The 26,486-nt window shown below is 37.2% G+C and overlaps 1 protein-coding gene across 5 annotated transcripts in view; it reads right to left on the bottom strand.

The window, feature by feature from the left end:
* Positions 1-26,486, bottom strand: part of Gpat4 (Glycerol-3-phosphate acyltransferase 4) — a 191,081-nt gene that overhangs the window by 31,646 nt on the left and 132,949 nt on the right. For all 5 annotated transcript variants that reach the window (XM_069817943.1, XM_069817939.1, XM_069817940.1 and 2 more), the window contains 3 exons: positions 18,615-18,926; positions 8,668-8,805; positions 4,411-4,545 (listed from right to left, as the gene is read on the bottom strand). In XM_069817943.1, coding sequence (XP_069674044.1) covers positions 4,411-4,545; positions 8,668-8,805; positions 18,615-18,926 — 585 coding nt within the window. The remainder of the gene's footprint in view (positions 1-4,410; positions 4,546-8,667; positions 8,806-18,614; positions 18,927-26,486) is intronic.

Genomic DNA, 26,486 nt, shown 5'->3' with positions numbered 1-26,486 from the left:
ATCGATGCTAAATAAGCATGAAAATTTTACATTGATTGCTGAGCTCTAGTTTCAGGTTATTTGGATAAAAAAAATGTTTGTGTATAATTGTAATTCCAGTTACAAAGAATACAATAACTAGGGCTCTGATTTTTAGGTGCTAAAAGTCGGGAAAATATTTATTTTTTGAGTGCTAAAAATCGGGAAAATATGTGACAAAAAATGAAAAATATTTTATTATGTTTCAATTATTTTGTGTGAATATAAACAATATGCAGTACTCATCAGTATAAATTATGCTGTCTCGCCAACTTCTGAACAATTTCAGTATACAATGAGATTCATCCTCAAGTTGTCCATCACAAATGACTAACGATTATCGCGGAACACTGCCTTGTACTTGGAAAAAGAGCGCCCTGGCCATTGAGAAACAATATGTACTCCCTAGAGACATGTTTATGACTGGAAACGAAAACAGAGGCAGCTGACGTTTATGAAATTATAACCGCTTCCTGAATCAGCATTATGTTAACTTACAAGACAAACTCCTAAATGACACATCATTGTTTGTGTGTGTTAGTTACAGTACAATTTTTTAGTGGTGACAGCTCTTACTTATCGCTTGTGGTGAGAGAGCAGACTGCATTTCCACAGGTCCACAGATAGGCAGTGTCTAAGCAACTGCACTGAACATTCGGGTGACGATTAATCTGAAATGGGACTTTTGTCGAAAATTATTTGATGAAAACTTAATTTTTATGTATTTTATGTGAATATATGAAAATATGTATTTACATTTAAAAAATTCAAAATGTGTTTTTATGTTAAATAAAATTTAAAATATATACTCAGGTGTTCTTGTCCAAAGCTTAAAACACAATTACGAGTTTCTATTACAGTTCAAATAAAATATTTGTTTACCTAAGAATCCTAGACCTAATAATAACTTATTATTTTCATAAAGTCACTGTTTCTAATACCTCTGATTGAGGTTCTGGCTGATATGCATTCTATTATCAGACAATACATCTCACTTGACGATATGTGTCAGAGGAAGAACAATTATTGTTAGTATACATCTAAAGTCTCATTAGCGTAATGTATAACTAGTCAGTGATGTATGCAACAGAGGGTGAAAGGAACTGGCCACTCTCCCCATTGTCTCCTGGCCTAGATGCCTCATGAGTGTTGTCTTGTTGGTGTCACTTGTGGGGTCCAACCTTTCTTCGGATAGTTGATTAAGCAACTCTTTCTAAACAAGAGCTCAGCACTTCTAAGATAATAAAGAATCAGCAGTAAATTTCCACAGAGGTATCTATAATATTTTCTGAGATAAAGGTACTTAAAGATAATTAAACACTTGTAATTTTTTATCTAGTCTATTTTACGACGCTTTATCAACTTCTATGGTTATCTAGTGTCCGAGTGAGATGAAGGTGAAGATCTGAGCTAGGATTCGTATGTAGTAAAAACTAAAAATTTTAGTCTGTATAGTTTATAAACATGCAAGCCATGCCCCACTCCTTATACTTGCCATTCTTGTCAGTCAGTACTTCCATTAGTTAGCACTAAGGGTCTTTAATCCTCTTAACCATCACTTACAAAACAACGGGGGGTTTAAAAGCTGCACTGTCTAGTCCTTGTGACTTTTCTTGCATTTCGAGTCTTGTCAACCAGGCTTAAAACCTTCTTAACCGGCATCACATCGACTCAACTATATTTGGCGTCATTCTTTGCTCTTACTGCATATAAGTCCTAGATCTAGTGATGATGCTAGTGAAATGAGTCCAGGATCCAATGCCGAAAGTTACCCAGCATTTGCTCCTAATGCATTGAGGGAAAACCCCAGGAAAAACCTCAACCAGGCAACTTGTCCCAACCATGATTTGAATCTGGGCCCACTTGTTTCATGGTCAGATATGCTGTTACTCCACAGCAGTAATAACCTAACTGGTAAAATGGTAATATCTCCTCTAAACTGCATATATTTAGTAACAGTTTGTGGTGTGTCGAAATACCAATACTGCTCAACATATTACTGATAGCATGCTCACCGTGTAAGCAGAGTCTTCAAGCAGCTCTGCTGAGAGCCAGGCACCATATCATGGTTTCTCAACAATCTATTCACCCAATACTTTAGTTTCATATTTACACCACGAAAAAGAAGTCCTCCATTCCAGTGGCAATAGATGTGTGTCTATTCATCTGCACACAATTAATAATAAAGTGGGGGAGACAACTATTGATTCACAACCAGATTAAAAGAGAATGGCATCATTCATATTTCTTATATGAGCTCTGGAGAACAAAGAAGTATACACGAACTTTGTAGCAAATTTAATCAATTTCACATACTATTAGATTACAATATATAACTTAATTGATATTATTCTTTCTTATCTTTCAAATAACAGAGATAATCTATGATATTGGAAGAAACAAGTGTTCAACATAATTTTTTTAAGACTATTATCTTGATGATTGCCATTCTTTGTTGTCTATAGATATTATCAAGCTGGCCAATGGAAATTTAAGCAAAGATCTCTGAATCATCTGTTACCAAGTCAAGAATGAAATAATGGACTGCCTAGGCATTCAATTTTGAGTGAGTTTCATTCGTCTTTATTTATTAACAAAGGGATCTTTCACATGCGGTAATTATACTACATTGAATTAATGGATTTATTTCCTCATCCAAGAGAAGCTGCAATTTTTTTCATCTAAATCCATCACCCATAGCCAAAATCTGCCTAATTCAGAAATGGTAAACACAGCAAACACTAAACCACCAAGAATTACAATTCGAAAATGCAGAGTATTTTAGTTTCTATAGTACAATTCTTTTAATACTTTCCCTAAATAATGGTCTAAGGCACAGTCGCACAGATACTTTATAAGCCCATAAAGGAGGCAGTGCGCATGATCAGAGGACAAGGACCTGGTTCACAAGAGAACGACTAGTTGAGGTTTTCCCTTTGTAACCTGATTCAAAGTTCGACATATATGTTGACATATATTAAGTCAACTGCCATTATACTCAATTGAATGTGCTCCTTGTATAATGGCAGTTGACTTAATATATGTCAACATATATGTCGAACTTGGAGTCAGACCACAAAGGGAAAAACACTGGAGGAGAAGGATTCGATCCGGTGCTGTAGATTGAACTTCGGCGTAGCTCAGCAGTTAGAGCACTTGGTACATAGAACCAAGGATGCGGGCTCAATCCCCATCGCTGGAGCGAATTTTTCTCCTCTAATAACCATTGTAACCATAATGAAATTGAATTAACAAATTATTATCTACATCCCCCCCATCCCTTTCTGAGGAGGGGAGCTGGAAGGCTTGCACCACAGATCTGAGGCTTATTGTGCCGACCTCCTTAATGTGAGATAATTATCAAAGTCCTTAGGACTGCATTCCTGTGAGTAGGTGATTCACTGCTTGGTGCCATTTTATCAATTCAGCTACGGCATTCAGGTCTGACAGTCTCTCCCTGTTGATATTCCTAAGCCTCCTCAGACTGATGACATCTGTTCGCAAATCACGTACTACTTCCTACAGCATCCTATATTGACCTGAAGATCGCAGCACAGTAGACACCGTGATTCACCATCTGCCCGAGGGAGCTACACAGACTGGTGGCTCCCTGGTCTGCTGTGAAAGCTCCTATGTCTCCGGGATCTATGCAATTTCCCGATCCCCAGACAGATGATCTACTAGATCTTTTGGTCAACCTGAAACTATCGTACTGAAGACGATACATGAAGTTGAAATTAATGAAGGCGAAATAGGTCCGAGGTCCAATGTTGAAAGTTACCCAGCAATCCTACTTCAAGTGGTTGAGGAGGGAAAACCTTGGTAACTTGTCCCAATCAGGATTTGAACCTAAGTCCGCTCGTTTCACGGCCAGGCATGCTACCTTTACTCCACAATAGCGGATATTACTTATGTTAATAAACACTTCGACTACTTTACACACTCCTTCAGAAAATATACTCGCATAGTTTCCTTCTCTGGTGTTTTTCGGCCAAAAATTACAGGAAAAAGGGGAAGGAATTACATGGTAATATATGGTATGTCACATGCATGGTGCAACAACTTATAAGAAAAAACCACGCATTGTGTGTTTAAGCCGAAATTCTGATAAGATTCTCTCCATTTTCTTGTATAAACATGCAAAACATCACTTGCTAGACTGCAGTGCCAAGACACAGTAAGAATGTTATCCACAAAAGCTGGCGAACTGCTTGCTGCTCACTGTACAGCCTAGAAAAGGCATGCATGTTGTCCCTTAAGTTCTTTCTGTATTAAGAGTTTGTACTTCAGGAAAATACAGTATGAAAATTCTGACAAAATGAAACATCTGCCTCATGTTCCAATACAAGGTTCATAGACCCATAATCTAAGGCTTAAATACAAGACACTTACACCAATGAAACAGATGAGCACTCTCAAGGGTAGCAGAAAGCAGTAGCGCATGAAGAAGCCAACCATCCAGATGAAACTCAACCTCCAGCTGATGAACTCATAGTGACGGTTCGTTCTCGTCAGAAGATTCCATGACTGCAACATAAACCAATATTACTCAGTCACATGAGTTCAACTACAGCCTATTTCACAAAGTAGTAGTTGAATAATTTCAAGGGAAAAATTGTTCCACGGCCGGATATCGATCTCGGGACCCTTCACTTAGAGCGTATTCCGAATCTCACCAGTGAGCAATCCGATGGCATCACGGTGTTCCGAATTCCACTGATGACGTCATTGATGCTCCACCAGTGTCGCACTGGTGCCATCAACTTGCAGAGGTGGTGGCAGTCTCCATCAGCCGCCATCAGTGAATCTGACTGGTTCTTGTATAGGGCGGGAATTAGCAGATGAATAACATCGTGCACTGTTGTGTCATGGCAGTGTGTTCTGCTTTAGTTCTGCTGTATTGTTTGTAATGAGCACAACGTAAAAACAATATGTTAATGGCTTATGAGCGAACATGTCAACAGACCCATTATTACTACTGGTTCAAGAAATAAATTGTTTATGCTATCTTTTCTTTGAACGAGATGGGAGTACGAAAATTTCGCAAAATGTTGCTAGCGTAGCACAGACAACAACTTGTACAGTCGCCATGACAGTCATCAATCCTTCCAGCAATTTTGTTCCTTATTTCGCTGCAACGTGACGTCATTGATGCCACCGGACCGGTGAGATTCGGAATATGCTGTTAGCACACGAATGCTCTACCGACTGAGCTACCCAGGAACTATACACGACACAGTCACAATTTTTCCCTTTATATCCACACAACTCAAATGGGCTGACAAGGCGCCAGAAACCCAACTTTGAGTGCACACAAATTCTGTGTGAGTTACTTTCTGTTAACGTACCAACAATAACGAATATATTATGCAAATCTGGCTTTCAGTAGCTCCCTGTGAAGCCTGAACCTCATAAGTGACATCATAAGACATCACATATGAGGCAACTAAACCAGGAGATAATGAAGTAGGGTGGCCAATTCCTTTCCCTCTCCATTGCTTACATTGCTGACTAGTAATATGTATAAAATTGGAAATAAAAAGTGCTATGAAGTATTAAGTTGCAATTTTCTGTTCCATAAATTAATATTAACAAATCCAATGTGTCAGAATTATTTCCCTACTATAAGGCTCTTTACTTTCACAGCTATGTTATGTTATCACTTATATGTTTCCCTCATGCACCTCACGCTGTGTATGCCCGCGCACATAGACATAAATACACGTGCGTGCAAAAAGACAAAAAACACGAGCACGCACACGCACGCACACACACACACACACACACACACACACGCACGCGCACACATACAAAACACATCGCGCGCAAAAAAAAAAACACACACACACATAAGAGAAACAAACACACACAAACACACTGTATCAGTACTGTACACATACAAAAAGTTATGTGATAAAGTACGTAGTCCATATTGTTCGAGGTCCTGCCTCCTGGCCACTGCAATCAATTTTCCAAGAATCACACGTGTGCGGAGCACATCACTGCGACTTTGAGCAAAATTTTCCATCTTGCGCTAAATCACTCCTCAGGGTGATGTAACATTCAAGGAACAGCGCACGGCCTCTCCTTGACCTTCTGATTTGTTTTATCAGTCTCTCACACTCTCGACTGAACAATGGGGGGGTGTTCCATAGGAAGACAACATTTACGGCTTACGCCAAGATATTTATAGCGACAGCTCAAGTGCCTTGCATTGAAACAATCTGAGGTGCGTTACAGTAGGCTACGTTAAATCACAACTTTTCCATACAAATGGGGAAAGTAGAGTCTTTGTTTCTGTATATGCACATCAGATAATTTTTAACTAGTATTGGGTCAATTACATTCAAATCTAGGAAGAAGGGAAGAAATAAATCCAGAGGAGAAAGTAGAGGAGAAAAACAAGAAAGGAAAATAGAAGCTAAAAGAAATTGGTAACTTTCGAATTGTAATGACTCAATTACGTGCAAATCGAGGAAGAAATAAAACAGAGAGAAGAAAAAGGGGAAATACAGGGTAAAAGGAACTGATAACTTTCGAATTATTGAGTAAATTTCGTTCAAACCTAGGAAGAAAACACGACAGAAACAGAGAGAAGAAAATAAAGAAGAGAAACATGAAAATAGAAGATAAAAGGAATACATAATAAGAAAAACGAGGAATATCAGAATCGAAAGAAAAAGCTAAAGAAAAAACAAAGAAGAATGAACAAAAAAGACAAAGATAAGAAATAACAGAAGAAAAGCAAAAAAAAAAAAAAAAAAAAAACAGCGAAAACAAAATTCAAAGAGACTGCCTCTGTGGTCTGTTGGTCAGCATCCTGGATCAGGAGGTCCCGGGTTCGATTCCCGGGCTGTGCTCTCGGTGAATTTTTCTTGAAGAAGAGGAATTCCCTGGGTGTCTAGAGTCTGGAAATTTGTATGAATGTGAGTGTGATTGTGAGTGTGCCGGGTTAATATTAATTAAGCAATCATCACAAATATAAAAATACATCAGGACTGTCGCTGCGCAGTAACCTGAACACACGTTTCAGCGTCACATTGTTGACAAGTAACTCCATCTGTCAGCACAACCATAAAGCTATAGAGTTACCAACAACGAAAAAAAAAATTCAAAGGAAAAAGATAAAACGAGAATGAAAAAAAAATTAAAGTAAAACAAAACCAGAGGGACAAGAAAACGAAAATGTGCGAAAAGAAAACGAAAATAGAATGAAACAACAGCAGAAAGGAAACGATAACAAAAGCGACAATAAAAACTAAAACAAAAGCATAAGAAAGCAAATAAAAGGAAACGGAAAGAAGTTGAAGGGTAAAGAAAAAAATGAAAAAGTAAAGAGAATATAAAGTAGAAATGAAAAAAAGAATGGAAGGAAAGAAAAAAACGTAAAGGAAAGAAGAAAGAGAATAGAAAAGGCAAACAGGAGAAAGAAAAGAAAAGGAGCCAGAAGAGAAGAGAAAAAACGGAAGCAGGAGAGAGAAAAATGGAGACAGGTGAGAGAAAAGAAGAAAGAGGCAGAATAGAAGAAAGAAATTGGAGGCAAAAGATAGGAAAGAAAAGGGAGACAAGAAAAAGAAAAGAAGAGAGAGGTAGGAGAGAGAACAGAAGAAATAAGCAGGAGAGAGAAAAGAAAAGGGAGGCAGCAGAAAGAAAAGAAAAAGGGAGGCAGGAGAAATAAAAGAAATGGAAAAAGGAGAAAAAAAAGAAAAGGGAAGCAGCAGAAAGAAAAGAAATGGAAGCAGAAGAGAGAAAAGAACAGGGAGGCAGAATAGAGGAAGACATGGAAGGAGGCAGAAGAAAGGAAAGAAACGGGAGGCAGAACAGAGAAAAAACACGCACGCACGCGCACGCGCACGCACACACACACACACACACACGACTAGGCTATATAGCAGATTGGTCATTCCTATGTTATGAATTGGCAACATATAAAAGAGAACAACCACCAAGATCTCCAATGTCAAAAACGTATTTTTTGGCAACGACCGCTAGGTGGAAGTCATGCTGCAATCTATTATCACAGTCTAGTATTTACAATCACGAAGCTCAATACGTAGTAAATATGGATCCATAGACAGTTGCTAACCACTAGGATCGCTAATATCGCCTCATTACAGACAATGCGAAATAGTACCTGCACAGTCTATTGTTCCTAGTGCCCTCATAAACTCAAACTTCGTGACTGTATATACTAGACTGGGCTATTACTCCATGCAATTCCATTAGAGTTATAACGTGACTTCTTCTGCAGTCGCTAGATGACAGCATAATGAAACTGATAAAAGTTGTTGCCATGAAAGCCCATTAAGTTATATGTTATCAGCAATGAAACACAGATTTCACTATAGTTCTCATTTTCTTCGTTCTTACCTTAGAACGTTTGATTAGCCCGTTTTACAGTTACTAGAATGGAAGAGGAACCTCCACGTAATGATGGGAAGAAAAGAAAGAACTAAGATAGAAAAAGGAAAATGGAATAAAAAATGCAGGAAAGGGAATGAATAAGGTCAGTAGAAACTAAAAATAGAGAAGCTGAAAGAAAAGAATAAATATTAGGAAAGAGTCAAAATAAGAGGAAACGGCGGGGGGAGGGTGAAGAAAAATATAAAATGTAGTAATATGCAAGTATGATGAAGTGAAACTGCCCACCTTGAGTTCTTCGGCCTCGAACCGATGCGTCACCTGGTCCTCGATGATGGCTTCAACGCCGGCCTTCACGTATTCCAGGCAATCCGACAGCTCGAACTCTCTCTTCAGCGTTTCGAATGATCTTCTCCGAGGGAAGTTCTGTCAACGAGAAAAACAATGTGTGATCTAGTGTTATTATAGAGTTCTTTACACAAACTGTTCTTGCTAAGAAATTGCACCATAACGGTAGTATATTACTGTATATAGCGAATCCAGAAATGCACATAGAGAGTGTTGGTTGGGAGGCCGGAGGGGAAAAAGACCTTTGAGCAGGCCGAGATGTAGATGGGAGGATAATATTAAAATGTATTTGAGGGAGGTGGGATATGATGGTAGAGACTAGAGATGAACAAAACTAACAGCCGCTCTCGCTCGCTGTGTTCGCTGCATTTGTCTTTCAAGTCTCGGCTCGTCATTCTCGTGCGCTTCGAGTCTCGCTCGTCATTCTCGAAATAGCATTTGGTCGGCGTGGAAGGATTTCGTAACTTTGAATAACATACATCATTGAAATAAATAACGTTATAAATGTTTAAATGAGACAAAAAGACAAAACAGAACAGTATCTTAGTCATCAAAATGTTCTAGTTCTATTATATGATATTACCTATGGTTATATAAATAAAAAAAAATCTCAAATAAATTTGCATTTCTAAGAAACATAAAATATAACATTAATATATTCTTACTTGAGATTGCACACTTGATCTTAAACATATGAAAAGAAAATTCCTAGCCTTTTAATAAGGACCTAATAATTAAATAAAGACTGGGGAACGGATTATTATACACTGAAAGGTAGAGATGATGTTTCAAATAGGCTACTTGACTGTTTATACATACATAAGTTGCCAAAGTAGATAAAAGTTCAGTCAGGTATAAACTGCTGACTTCGGGGGATGATCAATATCGAGTCTCTGAAGACTCACAACCAGTCTTTACGTCAAGGACGCGACGTAATACAACATTGTCGTGAGGGTTTTCAGCTTTGCGGGCGCTGTTAGTCTCGTTTTCTCGATTGTTGTTTATCTCTAGTAGAGACTGATTAATCTTGCTCAGTATAGGGACCGATGGCGGACTTATGTGAGGGCGACAATGAACCTCCGAGTTCCTTAAAAGCCGTAAGTAAGTATATTGTATAGTCCTATGTATAGAAAGTCAGTATGTCTAAAAATAATTTTAATTGAAGATGCATTTACATCAAATTCTTTGAAACCAATGTTCCATTGTCAATTTTTCTAGTTGGTTACTTAACGACGCTTTACAAACTACTACTAGGTTATTTAGTGTCGATGGAATCTGTGATTATGATTATGATGATGATGATGATGATGATGATGATCATCATCATCATCATCATCATCATCTGTAGCTCTAAAATTCGGGTCGAGCCATGGCGGCTTCCTTCAGGATCTTTCTCCATAAGCTTTTATCTTTGGCTGTCATCCACCAGCGTTTAACACCAAGCTGGAATTTGTGATAGCGAGATGGCATTGCAGATTGAAACGTGAAGTACAAATTAGGCAAGTGAACAAAGACTAATTGTATCAACTAAAATGAGCTGTGTCTTGCATAAAACTAATCGCAAGTGCAAGATAAAACATCTTAGATTAAATAGTTAAGTTTAGAAATTATATTAAAAATTGTATATCTATGTGTAAATTATAAAGTATGTAATATAAAGTTTCAATGATTATATGTATGTACTTTTTTGTCTATGAGCTATAATAAATATCACTATCACTAAGATACCGAGATGGTATCTGGAGAGATGAGACCGCGGATTCATTATAGATTATCTGATATTTGCCTTAAGGCTGGGGAAAACCCAATAAGGTAATCAGCCCAAGTGGATATCGAACCCATGTCCGAGCGCAGCTCAGGGATCAACAAATAAACGTGCTACCGCCTGATATATATTTTTTATCATTCTCACGCCAAAAACCACTTTTCAACAGTGCATTTCGTCACTGGCGTAGCTCAATCGGCAGAGACGCTTGTCTGCTGACTGGAGCTGCGATCGAGCGTGGGTTCGAATCCCGCTTGGGCTGTTTACCTGGTTAGGTTTTTCCCGAAGTTTTCCCCAACCATTAGGCGAATGTCAGGTTATCTATGGAGAATTCTCGTTCTCACCTTGCTATACCACTTCCATCGACGCTAAATAACCTAATAGTCTGATACAGCGTCGACAAATAACCAACTAAAAAATGTATTTCTGCTGACAATGTTCACGTCTTTGAAAATCTTGAAATCCATTTGTGGAGCATTACAATACTTTTAAAATGTTGTATAATGAATTACAGTAATCAGCAGCAGGTAGTAGTAGTAGTAGTAGTAGTAGTAGTAGTAGTAGTAGTAGTAGTAGTAGTAGTAGTAGTAGTAGTAGTGGTAGTGGAGTTGTAAGCCTATAATAGTAGTAATAGTAGTAGCAGTAGTTTGTTACCCAGGAGTGGAGCGCAGGATGAAACGGCAGAGGGGAAGTAAGTGATATGAATGCTTCCTACAATAGCGATAGGTTATTATTTGTTAACAAATAAACAGACTTCATCAGTTGCTGTTCACTGCTTTCGTGCTTAATAAGTGAAAAGTTTATGTACGTCGTGCTAGATTAAGGAATTATTAATAGTCATTTTTTATTAAAATAAGAATCAATTGATTTCCATGTTTTCGGCAGAGTAATAACCTAACTACTGGAATGTTTATCTGAGTGATGTTCATCATAATCAGCACCCACAGTTAAGAAGGTCATATTCAATAGTAACAGTAATAGGTTACGTGGTCGTCGCAACAGCAGAGCAGTAAACGGTACGTAATTAATTGAGGGCTTAGATGGAAGAAGAGCGTAACTCAGAAAACATAGTTTTGAGATAATTAACAAAAACTATCTGTACCGCGCATCTCTTGCTGGAATATGACACTATTGATATATATTGTAGGGTAATACGTTCTCTTGTGATTACAATGAGTTCCATGGTTAATGTTTAAATATTGTACGAGAACGAAGCATTCAATTTTTTAAATTACGTCCTTCTTCCATACAAGAGGGCTGAAAATAATGCAATACTGTTAACTGTTCTATATTTCTAATATTTCTATAGGAAAGGCTAAATGTAGGTATATAGGTACTAAAATAATGAAGATAATTACAATGTATGTTCTACAATATATATATATATATATATATATATATATATATATATATATATATATATATATATATATATGTTCGTTTACTAAATTTTTATCACAGCATTCAAAGTAATTAATCCCACTTATTTCACGTTATCATTTTTTAAACTGAACGTACCTAGAATATAGGCTTACAAACACTATACCACTTTATGTGATCTAATAACCTAACATAAACAACATCTAGAATCTTGTGAGGCCTATTGGAGTGTTTGCCTCTCATATCTGTCATTACAGTATCATCTAGTTTCACTATATTTTGTACAGTTATCAGTCGTTTCTTAGATATTGTAAACAATGACAGAATAAAGGACTTGCATAAAAATTCTTCTCAGTCAAGATACAGTATACCCAAGAACATTCTCGGTACTGTGGTTTTACAGTTGTCTGACGTTGCTTAATGGTCCTCCTCTCCAAATATCCCATGAGAAATGTAGTCTGTTGGTTTTTGATTCCAGTTTCTCAAAATCATCAATAGAAAATGGCTTGTTCCTCTGTAGACATCTCATATTTATTCTGGCAGCAACTGGCTTAAATGTTTTGCTGCTAACCTGTCAAAAATATGGTCGTTCCTAAATGACTGACTGCTAGCCTGGATCTAACATTTTATAGCACTGCATACGCCTATATTTATAAGTACCTTATATTCATTCGCCATTGACAAAAATAAATAGAAATACTGTATTTCTTTCACCATTTTTCCTGACCTGCTTGTGTAAGCTTTGCCGTAATTTCGTCGTCGTTTACTAGATTATTGTTTCATAGTTTGTTCAACCGTTTCCGTTTTCTACTTTTCCGTATATAATTCATTTTCACGGATACTTTCAACATCAGAAATGTTATATTCGCTTCCCTTAGGCGAAAGATAGGATAGATCAGAACATTCGTCAGACAACGCGAACACCCTTGCAGTTACCTTCGCCGGTCCTCGAACCACAGTAGTGAGATGGAAGACGGACGCAATTCAATAATACCTCTCTATTGTAATCTATTGGGAGTAGAGGCATAACATTGTGGTGGTTAGTAGAAACACCGCCAAAGAACGCATATAGCCATTTTACGGATAAACACCGTAATTCGAATTACGCCCTTCTTCCAGCTAACCCTTCAATTACTAATACTACTTTCTAGTGGTTACTTTTCAAGAATATAGGTTCTATTTGTAAGTCTTTAATTATAGAGAATAAATTAAAAAAAAAATCGAGGTTGTTGACCTCAAAATCGCGATTTCGAAAGAGCTATAAGAAAATGTTATGAAACGCTATGTTTGTGTAACGAATATAGTATTTTTTTTAATTCAAGCGATACAAAACAAATTAAACAGCTCAAGGTCTTTCAAGCTTCTTCATAATTCATTATGTGATGACACAGATTTCCGATAGCATATGTTTATATTGCATGCATACGTATTTATATCTCTGTCTCTTGTTTTATGTCAACGAAACAATATTGAAGGCTCACCTGATGGTAACCTGACCTGCATGAGTCATGCTTACATCATGCCTATCAGTTGCAAGCAGAATGCAAGCCAATACCATCGAACACAATAACCTGTTCCAAGGATAAATTAATAACCTAAAACGTAACTTCAGTATTATTATTATTACTCTCGGTTTTCTGTGTCATAAATAAACTTAATCTTAAATGCAAACCGCAAGATTATAATTCTGACTTCCTTCGAGAGGAAAGTAGCGTTATAGGAGGGCAGCTCATGTTTATGTGTTTATTATAAGAAAATTATCCATCTTGATTACAAAACTTTTAACACTATATCACTCTGGAACACATACACTCTTTGACTCCACATTATACTACACAAACACACCCCCACAGGAAACAAAACAAAAGGCGCCAAGACAGCAACAACCAGTTCGGAAGATGGCCAATAGCAGGCCGAAACATGTTAACAAGGTAATATAAAGTTTAACACGTGAAAGACACATAATACGTTTTCCGAAGAAAATTATCATTTTATTTAAAATTTCTGAATATAGATTGATTTGTCATCACTGTATACTATTTTCGTTAATGTAATTTTAATTGTACTTGTCAATTTTTGTATTTATTAATTCTGTTGCCTTAAGGGGGTAGGTACAGCTTACAGCAGTAAAATTGTGGAAATATCCAACACTTTTTTCCTCCATTAATGTATCTTGTACAATAAAGAAAATTGGTATGTGTAAAACACTGTAATGCTTGCTGCAACTTTTGTGAATCTGCGAGTATTATGACTTTGTTATCTGCTAAGAATATCGTACTAAATTAGGGTTAAATCATCGAAAACAAAATTGAATAACCACGTTTGAAAATACACTAAGTCCAAGAAACCAAGTTTTACAGGAGAGATGATTACTTTCGTAACAAATTAATGACTGTGAAAGCGTTTTATAGAATTGAAGAAATGGGTTGGAGATGGATCACCTTAGTTTCCATTCTCACCACGATTTGTGTCACCAAGAAGACTCGCAACTGTGTAAAAATGCTTTTGCGGTTTCGATGAACTTAACTGGTTAAATTATTTAAAACTTTCAACTATTCTTTCAAAACATGGATATATTTTTGTGAAAGTGAAATACAAATATTTATGACGAAAACAAACTCTTACTAAATAGTAATATCATCATCATCATCAACATCATCATCATCGTCATCATCATCATCATCGTCATCATCATCATCATCGTCATCATCATCATCATCATCATCATCATCATCATCCCACTGATCCCATAATGTATCAATTTAAAAGTTACAACTCAATAAATTTACGAGAACTTCTAACTGTATCAGAAATACGAGTAGACTTTTGGATATTCCATCATGTCGTGGAACTTAACATTTCCAACGTTTCGGTACTAGGCCATGGCAAATAGGTATGTGACCAGAGGGGTCGCCTACTTTGTTGGGCTCGTTATGTATGGCTACCCCAAACAACCAGTAACGATAATTATTTTCTAATTCTTATACAAGACAACTGATGGAATAAAATGAGACATCAGAATATATTTTTTTAGTTGGTTATTTAACGACGTGATATCAACTACTAGGTTATTTAGCGTCGATGAAATTGGTCATGGTGAGATGGTATTTGGGGAGATAAGGCCGAGAATTCACCATAGATTACATGACATTCATCTTAAGGTTGGAGAAAACCTCGGAAAAACCCCAACCAGCTAATCAGTCCAAGCGGGAATCGAACCCACGCGCAAATATAACTCCGGATCAGTAGGCAAAAGCACAACCGCCTGAGTCCCGGTGGTCTCAGAATATCATTTTTATTTGGGTTATTTTACGACGCTGTATCAACATCTTAGGTTATATTTAGCGTCTGAATGAAATGAAGGTGATAATGCCGGTGAAATGAGGCCGGGGTCCAGCACCGAAAGTTACCCAGCATTTGCTCGTATTGGGTTGAGGGAAAAACCCGGAAAAAACCTGAACCAGGTACCTTGCTATAAAAAAATGCATTCGGGATTAAGTTCCAGGACATAGTGGACTACTCAAAGTCTATTTCCGATTACATGCACCGTCAAGTCTAAGAACACATATTGTGGAACTGCATTTTCTGTTCCAGAAAATATTTAACATGTCTGACATATTATTAATACACATTTCCTTTCTGTTAGTTGTAGGTGGACCACCACCGTCCTAATCATCATCATCTCCTTGCATTAGACATACTTACTTACTTACTTACTTACGGCTTTTAAGGAACCCGGAGGTTCGTTGCCGCCCTCACATAAGCCCACCATAGGTCCCTAGCAAGAGTAATCCAGTCCCTACCATCATATTCCACCTCCCTCAAATCCATTTTAATATTATCCTCCCATCTACGTCTCGGCCTCCCCAAAGGTCTTATTCCCTCCGGCCTCCCAACTAACACTTGCATTAGACTAGACGTATTAAAAAATATGTATGTATCTAATGCCTACCCATTTCACTTCCGTAATTCGGGCTCCGCATATTGCGGATAGATGGCAGAACTGTAACACATTTTCAAGTTGCCCATCACTTTGGCGGGTCATGTTATGCGTGATGTGATCTGTAGGGAATGGGTGAGGATGATGAAGGTGAGGAAGAGAGAAGGAGAAACCCAGTGCCATTTTTTTAGAGTGTTTGGCAAGCTGTTTTAAAAAATATAGACCTGTAACGATTACTCATCAAGAAAAAGCTTGAAAGTATTATTATTTGACCTCGATCCTCTCCCTCCACTGCTCCAAATGACTGTCTGAATAACTATAGGCCTATAGCTGGGATTCATATGTAGAAAAAGCTAGTATTTTTAGTCGGTATAGTTTATAAACATACAAGCCATGCCTCCCCCCACTCCTTTTACATGCCATTCCTGCCATTCAGTACTTCCACTTGAACCATTATTACAGTGGCGAAGCTAAGGTTTAAATAGTGGGCAGGCTGAAAAAATCGGCTTACCTTACTTTTTTTTTTTACACCAGATATTTCTCAGCTTTTCTATCAACATTTTGTGACACAGATCCACAAGAAAATAATGACTACTCATTTTCACCCCCAAACAGAATACAGGTATAAATATATAACTTAATTATCTCAGAGCACCCTGTTAGCAAAGGATATTTCTTATACCATGAAAATTGAAATTTTCTATTTTGTCTTCCTCCATCCGCTACTTCAATATGTAAATGTAGTGTCGACCTCGATCTTCGTAAGCTCATTTTGTTTCATAAGCACAACTTGAAAACGGTTTCTCTTTTAATTCTGCAAATAATGACCTCAATGTCCTCTCACAAGCAAACATTCTGATGAGGGCAGATAAAGTTAAATTTTTTCTTCCAGCATGTTAACAATGTCAAAAGAAGTGCTTATACAAATTTTGGCCACGCAACCGCAATTACGAAGCCGTCCAGAAAGTGATTTTCCCTGTGGCCGTTTGCCAAAGAGAAAAAAAAAGTTGCATGAAACGATTTATAGAAACAGATAGAGCAATTGTTGCGCCATTTGTCAACATATCCCCCACTGTAATTGAGACATTTGTCATACCATGGGATCAATTTTTGTATCCTTGTGTCGTAGAAGCCAGCTGCCTGGGATCAGAACCAGCGTTTGACAGCCGTCTGCACTCACTGTCGATCCCATGATATGACAAATGTCTCAATTCCGGTGGGGAATATGTTGAAAAACAGCTCAACAATTTCTGTGTCTGTTCCTTGGAGAACTTATTTTTTTACGGTCCTCGTAATTGAGGTCGAGTGGCCAAAATTTGTGTAAGCACTTCTTTTGACATTATTAACACAGTGAAAGAAAAAAAAAACTTTTTTATCTGCCTCCATCATAATGTTTGCTTGTCAGTATGAGCCATTTTACACAAAATTAGTATGTAAAACACACACACACGCATGAAGCTAACACTCAACAATGCAGCGCATTCACAGAACATCAACACAGCGCGGCGTATTACATTATATCGTGGTTGAAGCTAGCCGCGCTTCCTACTACTGAGCCGCAGCGAATCGATATCACCTCCTCCCCGGTCTCCCCTCAAGGTTGCGAGTATCTTTGCCTGTGGGCGAGACCATCGCTACGAGGCTTCTGCCACAAGCCTCTTCCACTGAACTGTGCATCGCATGACTGCCAACAGTGAATTAATATATGGAAGGATCAGAGTGAAACCAAGTGTTACGATCGATACATCGTCATTACGAACATACTTGTTACTAGATATACTAATAAGTCAAATTTGTAGGCTAAGCCTTAAAAGCCTCTTAAGAGCTTCGCCACTGGTCTTCAGGGTCTTTAATCCTCTTAACCATCACTTACAAAACAGCGCGCGGTTTACAAGATGCATTGTCTAGTTTTTGTGAATAAGTCCTCTGTCGTTGCATTTCGTAGTTTTGTGAACAAGACTTAAAACCCATTTAACAGACACTAAATCCACTCAACTATACTCGGTGTCATTCTTAACTTTTAGTACATACAAATCCGAGCTTTAATAATAATCGGAGTGGCGAGTACGACACACACGAGTAAAATAACAAACACGCGGTGAGCGGTATAAGCTTAAGTATGAAAAGGTTGCCGCCATTAGTTCGAATGGGAGAAATTCGGTTTTTACTTTTTTTATTTGTTTGTTTTAATTTGATTTGGATTCTTTGGTTGATTCGTTTCCTTCTTTGAATTTTTTTATATTTTGAGTAATAATTTAGTTATATTAAATGTAATAAAGGTAATTTTACGATTATACCATTAGGGGGTGTGAATGGCCACTCCTTCCCCTGTCAGTGCAATGCAACTTTTCCAACATAATGCAGTGGTTGGCGTGCATGAATATAAATACAGTACCTGTTTTTTTAAGATGGGATGTGACAGGAGCGTTGCGATCGGAAAAACAACTGAATATCACATAGCATGGTAGGCCTGTTGCTATGGTAACAACGGTTGAGTTGCCAAACTTGTCGTTCCCATGTGGCAAGTGCTTAATAGCTCTCTTGGCGACATTTATTGTGCACACAATGTTAGCATTGGTACATTTCGTCTTTGATTCTCTATCGATTTCTGTATTGTCTTCTTAACTTCACGTCAATTGTCAATGAATGTTTTAACGTCAGCCAGCTTAACGTCAATTGCTAGCTTCCATCAGCTGGCAGCGTGGTAGTCGATATTGGCAACATAGCACTGTAGTTCCAAGCTCGGCCGCTTAACTGTCATGTCCCATCTTTCAAAAAAACAAGTAGCCTATAGTAACTCACATGCGTAACAGTCGCATGATCCTCCTCGGCCAGATGGTTGCTGGCGCTAGTGTAGTTCTGCTCGGGGTCCGGCACCAGTATCAGGTCATCTCTGCTGATGAGGCTGGTGCTGTTGTTCGCCAGAACGCCGTTTTTCAGCTTCTTGTCCGTCTTTTGGCCAACATGGTTGCTATGACTCACGTGGTTTCTCACCACTCCGCCATTCTCCTTGGCGTCGCCCTGTCCTTTGTCATCGCCCTCGTCTTCGTCCTCGGAGTTGTCGCAGCTGTGCAGTCGCACCTTCTTCGCTATCTCGATGTTCTCCCGCCCATACTGCAACAAATGGATCCCATGTTCAAAATATAATAACCCTGCTGTATGATTTACTGCATGCTAAGATGAAGTGAGTCAATTTTCAACAGTGAAAAAAAAAAAAAAAAAAAAAAAAAAAGCAACTCTTAACAAAAGGAAAACCGAAGCACTGAAGAAATATCGCTTAGGAGTAGTTTTGTCAAATACAAATTGCACATGATCTGCTAAGGATCAATAATAATAAAATAATTATTAGTTATTTATTCATGTACGGTTTCGCTCGCCGACTCGCGCACTCTAGGTTTATCCGTTCATCCAATACCATGCATTCATTCTCTCATTCATGTTATCTATGATGAATTCAAGAGGATTTCTTCCTCTAGAGTTACCGGTACGTAAAGAATCGGCTGTACATCAAATTCAGAACATCTCTACGAGATATGAAACGTCGCGTAATCCCAGCTGCGAAAGATAGTTCAAGCCCACTGAAGTAAAGCAAACTTTGTAAATTGTTTCTTCATGTATAGAAAATGTAGGCTACTGCAGTGTCTGTATCCATGTAGGCAAAAATAACCTTTGAAATGTCTCGAAATCGTTATCGAGAGTAAAAGGTAGTCATTTTGCCAAATTACCGCCCCCTCTTTTCTTCTCAAGAAATGGATCTTTTAATGCCCGAATCTTCAATTAAATGTTGGTCCCATGCAAGTGGAATCCTTGTGGTAGAAGAAGACAAGTACATGTAGGGAGTATTAATTCAACAAAATCTTTCTCGCAGAGGTAAATAAGTTAGTGTGATGATTATTTGACTCAATCTGGTGAACAGATATGGAAATAATTATAAAATTTATTAAATATAACTTTAGAGAAGAAAGGTGGTAGAAAGATTATATTTTTAATTTATCTGTCTCTAAAAGTGGTTTGAATTCTCAATAGAGATTTTATATTAATATTACCGATTATTATTATTATTATTATTATTATTATTATTATTATTATTATTATTATATTACTATTATTATCAATTTATTTCATACATGCGGTAACGGGACTAATGAAATAATATTGCCTCTTAATAATTTATTATGCTGGCTAATGGGTAAAATGCTAAAAAATTATAATTTTCAATTTATTGTTTCAGGATAAATCACTTTTTAATTTTATTTAAATGTGAAAGACACAGACAGTTGAAGGCCAGATTAGTTTTTATGTAAAATAGGGTTTTTATGTGGGAGGGAAAAAAAAACTCAAGCGCAGTATCTATGCATTATAAACAGCATGCTGTGCTGAGTACTATCCTCTGTTGGGAGACTAGATATCTGGAATGTGTGTTTTAATTTGTCTGTTAATTTTAGCCTATATATATATATATATATATATATATATATATATCCCTAAAACCATGAAATTTTCCCAATTTTAGACAAACAGTTTAATATTTCCCCTTTTTTCTTTTCTGTGGAAACGATGACAACATTTCCCCGCAAAAGGGAAATTTTACTCCACTCCTTTTCAGACGCTTCTTCTTTCCAGTCGGTTATTTAACGACGTTGTATCAACTACCAGGTTATTTATCGTCGATGAATTGGTGATAGCAAGGTGATATTTGACGAAGTAAGATCGAGGATTCACGATATAATTAATTACCTAAGATTCGCCTTAAAGTTGGCGAAAACTTCGGAAAAAATCAAATAGGTGACTAGCCCAAGATGGAATCAAGCCCATGCCCGAGCACACCTCCGGATCAGCAGACAACAAAGACGTTGTAGTTATATATCGCAGACAACCGCCTGAGCTACGCTGATGGCCGGACTTTCCTTAAAATATTATGTAGTATTATATGTAATAAGATGAGTAATAACACTAATAACATTATATAAACATTATTTATATTGTATTGTAAAAACATGCACAACATGGCAAAACACCTGGTTCCTGTGAAAGGAATCTCCCTATAGACTTGTTTATGACGCGACCTGATTCTCATGTTTAATGTATAAACTTCCAGCCTTGACTCTTGCGACTCTAGAACTGGCGTGCTGTCTACCACCTCACTGACTTGTTGCTGGTGTGTAACAAAAAATATTTAATATTGTAGAAGTTAATATTGTAGAAGAGGTCGAAATAAAAGGGGACGAAGATTTTTTCAAACAAGGCGAAGACCATGGCTATCGTAAGAAAAATGAAGAAGGTAAACACGCGAATTCGAAATAAGGCAGTACTTACATAGAACAAGTGGACATCTTCAAATACTTGGCGGGACTTGGGATGTACGGATACGGAAATAAAATTCGGAGCTCCCTTATTGTAGAAGTTTCGCTTACAACACACTGCGCATGTGCAGTAAACAAGAGCCCCTGTAGATATGCTACTTTTGGACAGTCGTGCGAAATTATTGCCTATATACAGGTGGACTCCCATTAAGACTCGCTCCAAATTTTAATTCCATATCTATACGAGTACAATTAGTAGTAACATGAGCTGTTGCCGGCAAGTCAAGAGGAGGATAGGAATGGCACAGAAAACTTACAATAAAAAAGAGCATCTTCTACGGACCTTTCAAAAATATCTAAGGAAGAGACTAAAGTGACGTATTTCATGTGGAGTTTGGTATTGTATGGGGCAGAAACGTGTACAGCTGTCAAAAGAAAAAGTGGCCGCTCTCCTGTATCAATGTTCCCTTCGGGTATCTTCGCTACAATTCGGAGACAGGCGATGTTACATGTTGTTGGACCACGTTGCCTGATATCTACAGTTATAATTGAAGTATACTGTGTGTTATTCGATAGCATATGGTAGCGTTCAGGCGTCTTATTCATGAGGTCCTGCGTTCGACTACAACCTCGTGCTTTTTATGTCCTTTTTTGTTCTGTTTTTGAGAGAGACAAACTAGACATAATGGCTCCTTTTTCTTTTATGATTATTTTAATAATTAACATCAGGTTCATTAATATATTATGCCATGACTTTATCATTATCATTATGATATTGTGGCTGCAAATGGAAAGAAAAAAGATTTTATTCTCAATAAAATATCTTTCGTGGCATAAACATAACAAATTTACTGGCGTCGGCCTTAAAACATTCAAACAATTAATCGTTCAAAAAACAAAACAAAAGGCCACAATTCAATATTTAGTCTATCTTCCTCTTATCTCGATCAACTTGCAGTCGAGTGGGCATGGAATTGACTAGTCTTTGCAAATAGCGACTGTTCTGAGACACGATATTCCAGGCATTCTGAACATACACACATAAATGTTCTGTCCATGGGCAGGTCTTACATTGCAAACCCAGCAATCTCCAATCTTTCCTATTTTCTGCCTTCCTCTTAGTCTCCGCATATGATCCACATATCCTAATGTCGTCTATTATTCTTTTCAACCAGAGACCCAACCAATTCCTTTTTCTCTTTCTAATCAGTTTCAGCATCATTCTTTCTTCACTCACTTTTTCAAACACAATTTTATTTCTTATTCTGCCTGTCCACTTTACACGCACAGTTCTTCTCCACATCCACATTTCAAATGCTTCAATTCGTTTCTCTTCATTTCGTCGTAATGTCCATGTTCTTTCCCCATATAATCCCACACTCCACACAAAGCACTTCGCTAGTCTCTTCCTTAGTTCTTTTTCCAGAGGTCCGCAGAAGATCCTTCTTCTTCTATTAAAAGCTTCCTTTGCTCATGTTTGCAGTTTTCTTAGGAAGGATAGGCCTAAATGCGGTAACATCCCGTTGCTTTCCGCACACCACAATCTCTTTCCCATTTTATTAAATTCCAAGGGGCCCAAGCGTGGAGATGAGGAGAGTGGATTTGACTAATTGGGCCCTCCGGACTTCACCGAAAGTCACGGCAAGGGTTAAATATTAATTCTATCAGGATGTTTGACCCGGTCAGAGACCGGGAAATCTCAATTAGCCTTTGCCCCCAGCATCCTGGACTAGCTTCTACGAATCATCAGAAGATCTTAGAGTGTGATTGGGCCAATTTTTCCAAAAATGTTTCCACACTTTTGCTCTCGTAGCTCAGCGGACGAACGTCGGAATTTAGATGTCAACGTCTCAGGTTCAATTCCTCGTTACTCCTTTTCTTTTTATTGTGGTTCAATTGTATGTAATAATACAAAAAGAAAAACTAATACCAGTATTATGCAACTGGATTTTTCCAAACCTAATATTAAATTTATATTATTTATATCGCTAAAGAACGATTACAATATAAATAACTTGAATATTATTTATACAGTCTCACTAAAGAACGATAACAGAATATAAATGATAAATATCGGTTTGTTTAATTAATATATTGCGAAAGAACAATAACAATATAAATAACTTGAATATTGTTTTATAATGCTAATGAAGGAAAACAGAATATAAATGATAACTTGAATATTATTTAAATCGCTAAAGAACGATAACAATATAAAAAACGTGAATATTATTCATATCGGAATTTCACAGATTTATTACAGATGTATTTAAGAAATTGTAGAAGAATAGTAATTAGTAACAGTGTCCTATTTATTCTTCTTGGAGCCAAATTTGTAACTTTTAAAAGTGTGGTTACTATGTTGAAGTGTATGTGTTGTAACGGATGCTTGATTTGTTATGTATGTGAGTCAGTTATGTGATGCTTGATGTCGTCGCAATGTCGTAATTATGGTTTGATTGTGTTTGTGTGACTATTGTGTATTAATGTATGATGTATGGTACGGAAAGCTGCATATTTGTGTTATAGAAGTGTTACGTATGTGTGTTGTTAATGTTTTTGTATGTTACAAATTGATACCTGATATTTGTTTTGCAATCGCAATGCCTAATTTACGGATTGTTTACGTTTTGTTTACATCGCGTAAGCTAATTTAATTTTCTTTTCCATTTCTCTTTATGCTTATCTTTTTTGTGTATAAAACTATAGCCCTAACATACATATGTAAAATACGGCTAACCCCCATTGGAAATACAATAATAATTATTATTCATATCGTTATAATACGATAACAGAATACAAATGATGACCTGAATTTTGTTCATATCTCTAAAGAACGATAACAAAATATAAAAAACGTGATATCCATAAAGAACGATAACTGGATATAAATGATAATTTGAATATCATTTACATCGCTAAAGAAAGATTAAAAAATAAAATGAAAACTTGAAGAAGGCCCGAACCCACGACCTTTGAATCATTAAACAAGCACTCTACCGCTGGTCTACGAGGCGTAGATATGGAACACTTTCATAGTTCCGGAACTGCTTGTACAAGCACATGCATCGTGTAACATCGCCGCGACCCGAAGTGCACTTTGAAAATATTCGCTGTTCACGAGTGCGGCCACTTTTTTTTTTTTTTTTGACAGCTGTACATTACGACGAAGTGATGAGAAACGACTAAGAAGCATTTGAACTGTGGATATGAAGAAGAATGGAGAGTGTGAAATTACACACAAAATAGGAAATGAAGCTGCTCTAGAAAGAATGGATGAAGAAAGAATAATACTGAAACTAATGAGGAAGCGGAAAGGAAATTGGGTGGGTTATTGGCTAAGAAGAAACTGCCTGCTGAAGAGTGCACTGGAAGTAATAGTGAACGAGAAAAAAATGTTCAGTGCAGAAGAAGATATCAGATGATAGATATTAAAATATATGGATAGTATGCGGAGATGAAGAGGAAGACGGAGAATGAGACTGGGGAATGCTGGATTTGCAGTGAAGGATCTGCCCTTGCACAGAAAACTATTAATGAATCAATAGGCCTACATAAAGGAAACTAAATGTTTGCGTGAAGTCCGTAATTTTAGGCAAAGTAGTTGGCAGAGCAATATAAGATTTCAAACAGTTCTTTATTTACATCATGTTCTCTTCTAAACCGAGACTATACTGTAATCTGTTCATGCACTCAATTTCTTTTGTTATGCTGTAACAACTTCTTCATAACCAATTTTCATATATTTTTCCCTATGAATGACAGGTACATAGCTTTACTTAGAATTAAGTGTAGATAGTGGGAGAAATGAAACAAGGAGATCAAGGAGAGTATGAAGATAACATGAAGAATACAATAACATCATTGTTTTAATTTCCATATTTCTTCCTAGAGATATTTACTTCGGCTATTACTTTTTTACTTGGTTATTTAACAACGTTGTACCAACTACCGGGTTGTTTAGAGTCGATGGAATTGGTGATAACGAGATAGTACATGACGAAATGAAGCAGAAGATTCGCTATAGATTGCCCGACATTCGCCTTACGACTGTGGAAAACCTCGAAATAAACTCAACCAAGTAACCAGCCCAAGCGAGAATCGAACACACGCCCGATCGCAACTCTAGATCAGCAGGCAAATGCGCTACCGCCTGAGCAACGCCGATGACGGCTATTACTTTTCATCCTAATCAGTCATCTTAGAAGAGAGAGGCCAGAACCTTGTCGACGGCCTGTATTTTATTTCTAGACTGAAGACTGACTTCAGACTTATTTTTATTTTGAGTTTTAATGTTAATTAATGTTCGATCATACAGAAATGTTATAGCATTAATTAAATTCAATTGTATGTTATAACTTGCCAATAGTTTCCTTATTTAGACCTGTTTATGCTGTCATAGGCTTTCACACAATCTAAAAACAAAATTGCGGTATACACGTGAATTATAACTTCTTTATTTCTGTTAGTAAAAATTTCAAGCGCTAGTAAGCATTTAAAATGTTAACATTGTTTATTATAATAGACCTACTATTGACAGAATCAAAATCCACAGGTACTTGTGGTTTATAATTTATTCTTACTACGCCTAAGTATGGGTGGAATGCAGATGGATAAGCTAGGCAAACTTACGTGTATTTATGCCATCCTAAGTGCCCACTGTGCTACCTGCAGAATGGAATTGTGACGTAAAGGAGAAATAGCTCTAATTTGTTTTCATAATTCTTTCATTCAGGGACAGGATTCATTTACTTGCCGTAAATCCATTACAGCAGTGGTATTTCGCGACACACGAGCAGCGTGGAGGAGTAAGGCGTGGTCTCCCTCCCCTTAGCCATCAGGCCGTTCATTCATGCCCGTGTGCACCATTCTCGATTAAAATTTGACCATGGTTAAGTCGGCACTTGACCATCTTCAACGCCAATTTGCGGAGCATCAATCTCGATCAAAGTTAAACAAGCGAGTTGATGATGATTAAATTTGATCACGGGTCTGGGACCGATTATCTTGAATTGAACATGGCCAAATCGAGAAAACCAAAATGACGGCACTATTTGACGTACTTGATGGAATTGACGATGAAATGATGTATCTTGAACACGCAAATCACTGCGGAAATAACAGAATTGGTGTTATTGTAGAAAGAGCAGGCTAAGTTTGTAGATGAATAATAGAAATGTTCTTTTTTCTCAAAATAGACTAATGTTTTATATATGTTTCTGCTTTGGAAGATCGGGACTTTACTTGAGGACAAAATATTATTTAGGCCTAATTGTCCAATTTTGTTAACATAATAATAAAGTAGTTATCCTATGCCGGTAATAATATAGCAAAACTAAATGACCATTTTGTAGAATGTGAGATTATCACT

This window comes from Periplaneta americana, chromosome 2 (genome assembly GCF_040183065.1).
Source record: "Periplaneta americana isolate PAMFEO1 chromosome 2, P.americana_PAMFEO1_priV1, whole genome shotgun sequence".
Lineage (NCBI taxonomy): Eukaryota > Metazoa > Arthropoda > Insecta > Blattodea > Blattidae > Periplaneta > Periplaneta americana.
This window is presented reverse-complemented; position numbering and strand designations above follow the sequence as displayed.